Raw genomic sequence first — 5068 nt, 5'->3', positions numbered from 1 at the left:
TTACTAGTAATTATTAAAATTATTTTCCAACTAATAGTTTATGCAAAAGATTCACCAACTGTTTTACATATGGAAAAGAGTTGTTACAAGTCACTTACAGGAAAGTAGATTTCCACAATTTCAAAATTCAGAAATCCAATTATAATCCAAACCAAGAGGGTAGCAATGGAAATGATAACAATAAAAGGCACAAAGTAGCCACTGAGTTTGTCTGCAAACTGCTGGATAGGAGCCTAGAATAATAATAATAATAATAATAATAATATATATACCAAGGTCTTTTTATAATAGAGTATTATTTGGTATTACACACAAATATTTAAATAAACTCCATATTAATGCAACTAGAGTTAATCAAATAAAAATATAAAAAACTAGATCAAGATTATACTGAGCACCCTTTAAAAAAAATTCTTTCTGTTTCTCCTAGGGAGTTAAGTTACCTTTGATGTTTGTGCCTCTTCCACAAGTTTGACAATTTGAGAAAGTGTTGTGTCAGCTCCAACATGGGTTGCACGGATAAGTAGTGACCCGTTCTGGTTAATGGAACCAGCAATCACTGTGCTGCCAGATTTCTTAGCCACAGGCATTGCCTCCCCTGTATAAAGGAGTACAGACAAATTTAGTGAACATTAATAAATACTATCTTGAAACATGCTGTTATTCATTAATTGTCAAAAATATGCAGAAAAGAGATTCTTCATGAAATAGAATCTGGACAAATGCCTAGGTGAAAGTTGCCCTCCCTTTTTCCTTATGTCAGTTCTGAGCCAAACCCAGGGATATATATCTTAAACTGGAAAAACCTATTAAGTCAGCTCTTATAGGCAGACATTTTTAAAGCTCCACCCTAGTCTCAGATCATTGGTTTTCAATATGTTCCCAAGAAGCATTTAGAAATGTGGGAGTTCTTGTTTGTAATAACTACCGGTGGAGTATGTGGTGCTGCTCCAATTTTGTGGGCCAGGGTCAGGGATACTAAATATATTACAATATGTATGCAGTTCCCCAGAACTAGGAACTGTCCCATCTGAATTGGCAATAGCACCCTACTGAGAAACACAGAGTCCTAAATTATTTCCTCATAATCCATAAACTGAGCCTCTTTTGGAGTTATCCTGAGGGTTAAGGCAGGGAAGGTATTATTTTGCTTCTGTTCTGGGTTGGCCTTAGTTAGCTAAGATCTCTAAAACTACTTTCTTATAGCAGACCCTGATGTGGAACACCTGGAGTCATGTGCCAGCTCAGACCAGACCCAGTCTTTAGAGAAGGAAAACAAAATAGGTATTTGCTCAGGAAAATCTGCCAAAGTCTCTTGGGCTCTGCATTAGAATGAGACAACTTCCTTTGGCTACACATTCTAGTAATTAACAATCCTCAGTGAAAAAAGCTTTCAGTAGCATAACTAAAAACACAAAGTAAATCTGCAGAAATTGATTTAATACAGTCTTAAAAAGAATTCATATTCTCTTTGCTCATTATTTACTCATTCCATAGTTTCTACAAAAACAAGGCTCTCCACTTTTTATTCCTATTTTTCATTATCACTTTGGATTCACTTTCATGTCATGATCCTCTGAAAGAATATACCTGTGATAAGGGACTCATCTACCATAGAATGTCCTTCAATAACACGACCATCCACTGGGAATTTGCCTCCTGGAACCACTTTAATGATGTCTCCACGTTGTACAAGTTCCACATCCACTTGTTCTTCACTGCATATGAGTTAAAATAAAAAGCCATTGAGGTGCCTCTGTGTCTCAATTGGTTAATTGGCTGACTCTTAATACCAGCTCAGGTTGTGATCTTGTGCTTGTGAAATTGAGCCCTGCATCAGGCTCTGTGCTGAGTGTGGAACCTGCTTTAGACTCTCTCTCTCCCTCTCTCTCTGCTAATCCTCCCACCCTCTCAAAATAAATAATTAAAACTTTTTAAAAAATAATTAAAAAAATAAAAAGCATTGGGAAATAATGTTTCTTACCCTCATCCTTCCATGCAAGGTTGTTGGTTACTGTCAAGCTTCTAGCTCCATAACTGCTACCAATGGAAATTACAACTAACATTTAAGCTAGGAGCTTAAAGTTCAGTACCAGGCACAAAACACATACCCTATGGGTTTGTTGAATAGTCACTGAATGAATAAATGAAAGTTTTAGAAAATAACGTGATGGGTTTCACTTAACTAAACAATTTATTTATTTTGTAAATTTGCCTACATAGTTTTATAAGTATTCAAATGAGAAATACAAAAGAATGAAATCTTTAAAAAAAAGACTGATATCTTATCACGCCTTTAGCTCTAACTTCCAGTTTACAGGTAACACAGGAGTTAGAGAACAAGTTAGATGACAACACAAGGAAGCGAAGAGTTGAATTCAGACTGTGTGATACTTTGCAGGACAACTGATGGATGGTTCTCTAACAAGTTAATTGCATGGCAGAAGTTGGGGTGGTGGTGGGTGGGAGTAAGAGGGTGGTGAAGGAAGGAAAGAGGGTGGTGGAGGCAGAAAGGAGAGAGAACGAGAGGGAAGAGGTGTTTTAGATTAAAAGAAACACGTCAGGCAAATGCATCAACACATGGACCTTGTTTGATTTCTATTTCAAACAAAGAAACTTTAAACTTCTGGGAGACAACAGGAGAAATGAGAATACACACTATATGAGATGATATTAAGGTATTGTTCATTTTGTTAAATGCAATATGGTATTATAGTTACATGAGAATATGTCTTTATTAAGGAATATTTAGCAGTAAGACAGTATGACTGGAATTTTTTTTTTTTTTTACAGTTTATTGTCAAGCTGGTTTCTTTCTTCTTCTTCTTCTTCTTCTTCTTTTTTTTTTTTTACAAATAGTTTATTGTCAAGTTGGTTTCCATATAACACCCAGTGCTCATCCCCACAAGTGCCTTCCAACATGCCTATCTCNTGTATTTCCCTGATGAGGAGGGATGCTGAGCATCGTTTCATGTGTCTGTTGGCCATCTGGATGAATATGACTGGAATTTAAAATACTACTACAACAGCAGAAAGATACAGAAATGAAGTTTGGCCAAATGTGAATAACTTTTAAATCTGGGAAATAGATTATGTGAGTTCATTATACCCTTCTACTTCTGGGTATATTTGATATTTTTTTAAGAATTTAAAAATAGAAGGAGGAAAAATGAAAATAAATACCTCAAGAGAATATTATCAGAGTCAAGTGTTACAATAGTTGCTTCTGTAGCTTGTAGTGAAATTAGCTTGGCAAGAGCCTCTGATGGTTTGCCCTATAAATTAAAAAAAAAAAGTTAATAATGCTCAGGAAAAAAATCTCATGTTTTACCAAAAATAAAGATATAATACTTAATACTTACCCAAAATATAATTTTAGGAATATTAGTTCAAATTAGAAAATATTTCACTTCAAAAATATGAAGTATACAAAAAATANGTAAATTAATAGGAAAAGCATCAGGAACTCAGGTACATGAGCAAAGGACATGATTAGGAAATTCATATAAGAAATAAAATACCTGATATGTGGAAAAATGTTTACCCTTGATATTAATGGAAGAAATGCAAAAGAAAGCAACTCTATGATACCATTTAATGCATTGACTTAGCAAGAATTTATACAGGAGTTAATGCCGATGAAGTTGTAGTAAAACTACTTTACAAACATACCCTTACTGATAAAAAAAAAAATTGTTATAATATGTAGAATGAGCCATAAAAAGATTTATGCTCTTCACTCATATACTTTATAATTTATCCTAAGATATTAATTCAATAGAAACTACTATTAAACATGAATATGTTAAATGTAAGTTTATCTAAAATTTAAAACTGGAAAGAATCTAATTGAGAACAAAACCAGAATGGTTTATTGACAGCACAATGATTTGCCAGAATATGATTCAGAAAATACCAAGTAGTTATCTAGACTGCAAAAATGGGGAAAAAGCTATATAATGGTAAGGCTACAAATTGGTATGTATACTATGTTTGCCACTAAAATATAAAGGTATCTAGAGCAGAATTAGAAAAGTAATTTCCATTATAGTATGGGATTATGGGTGAATATTCTTTCCATCATTATTTTAAATCCTATGGTCACATCAATTTGCCTGTTAACAATGTGGTAGAAAAAATATTTATCAAATGTCTCTTTAAATGAACATGAATGTACTATACTATCTTCAGTATTAATTCCATATATTTGGTAAATCTTCTAAAGGAGTATTTAACTTAAAATATTACCAAAACAGAAGTACTTCTTTTGTTAACTATATAATCAACACATATTTCCAATAATTGGTCTAGAAAATATTACGATCATTTATCCACCCACGATTGTAACAAATGTCACCCCTTCTTACGTTACCTTTGCTATATGTTCCAGCCACCGGCCTAGTGCAATAAAGACAAATAGCATAGGAGGTGTGTCAAAGAAAGTAATAGGGTTTACTTTGGCTCTTTCATACACTGCAACCAGAAGAATCACCAAAGAGTAGGCAAATGCAATGGTGGTTGCCAGCACAATCAGTACATCCATATTTGCAGTTTTATGCTTCAGGGCTCTGTAGGCCTGAATGTAGAAGTACCAGCCTCCAAAAAACTATAATACAGAAACAATAATTACTGCTTTTTAAAAAATGCTGAAATTCACATGTTTATCTTAGTAACAAAGATACAGTAACAATGTTCATTTCCTTTGACCTTTATCTAATCCATAAACACTAAGGAAGGATTTTAAGCTGAAACAATAGTGTCTATATTTTAGCAGGTATGTGTGTGTATGGATTCAAATTGCTGTAGAAGCCCTTGGCAGCTATCCTCTATGATCCAATGGATATTCCATAATATAAAGAAAGTCAGATGATTCTTGGATTTTTCTTTTAGTGCTAGCAAAAACAAGAACTAAGAAAACAATTACATTTTTTGACAAGGGTTTTTTATGGAAAACTCAGCTCCCCCTATCCAAAATTCAACCTACGTGGTATATCACAAGCTACTGGAACTGCTGGCTGTTTTCATTGGTTTACATAACTGAGAAGCTTATTTTTCATTAGTATAGAGA

General features: G+C 33.8%; 1 protein-coding gene across 1 annotated transcript in view; it reads right to left on the bottom strand.

Annotated features, from left to right (window-relative positions):
- ATP7A (ATPase copper transporting alpha) overlaps positions 1–5068 on the bottom strand; it is a gene marked incomplete at its 3' end in the record, with an annotated part of 73629 nt that overhangs the window by 31904 nt on the left and 36657 nt on the right. Inside the window, 5 exon segments of the mRNA XM_077752931.1 lie at positions 99–233; positions 444–598; positions 1591–1718; positions 3184–3275; positions 4373–4606. Coding sequence (XP_077609057.1) covers positions 99–233; positions 444–598; positions 1591–1718; positions 3184–3275; positions 4373–4606 — 744 coding nt within the window.

Source organism: Crocuta crocuta, unplaced genomic scaffold, assembly GCF_008692635.1.
Source record: "Crocuta crocuta isolate KB4526 unplaced genomic scaffold, BGI_CrCroc_1.0 scaffold1353, whole genome shotgun sequence".
Classification (NCBI taxonomy): Eukaryota; Metazoa; Chordata; class Mammalia; order Carnivora; family Hyaenidae; genus Crocuta; species Crocuta crocuta.
The sequence above is the reverse complement of the archived record's forward strand: the minus strand, read 5'-3'. Positions and strand labels throughout refer to the sequence as shown.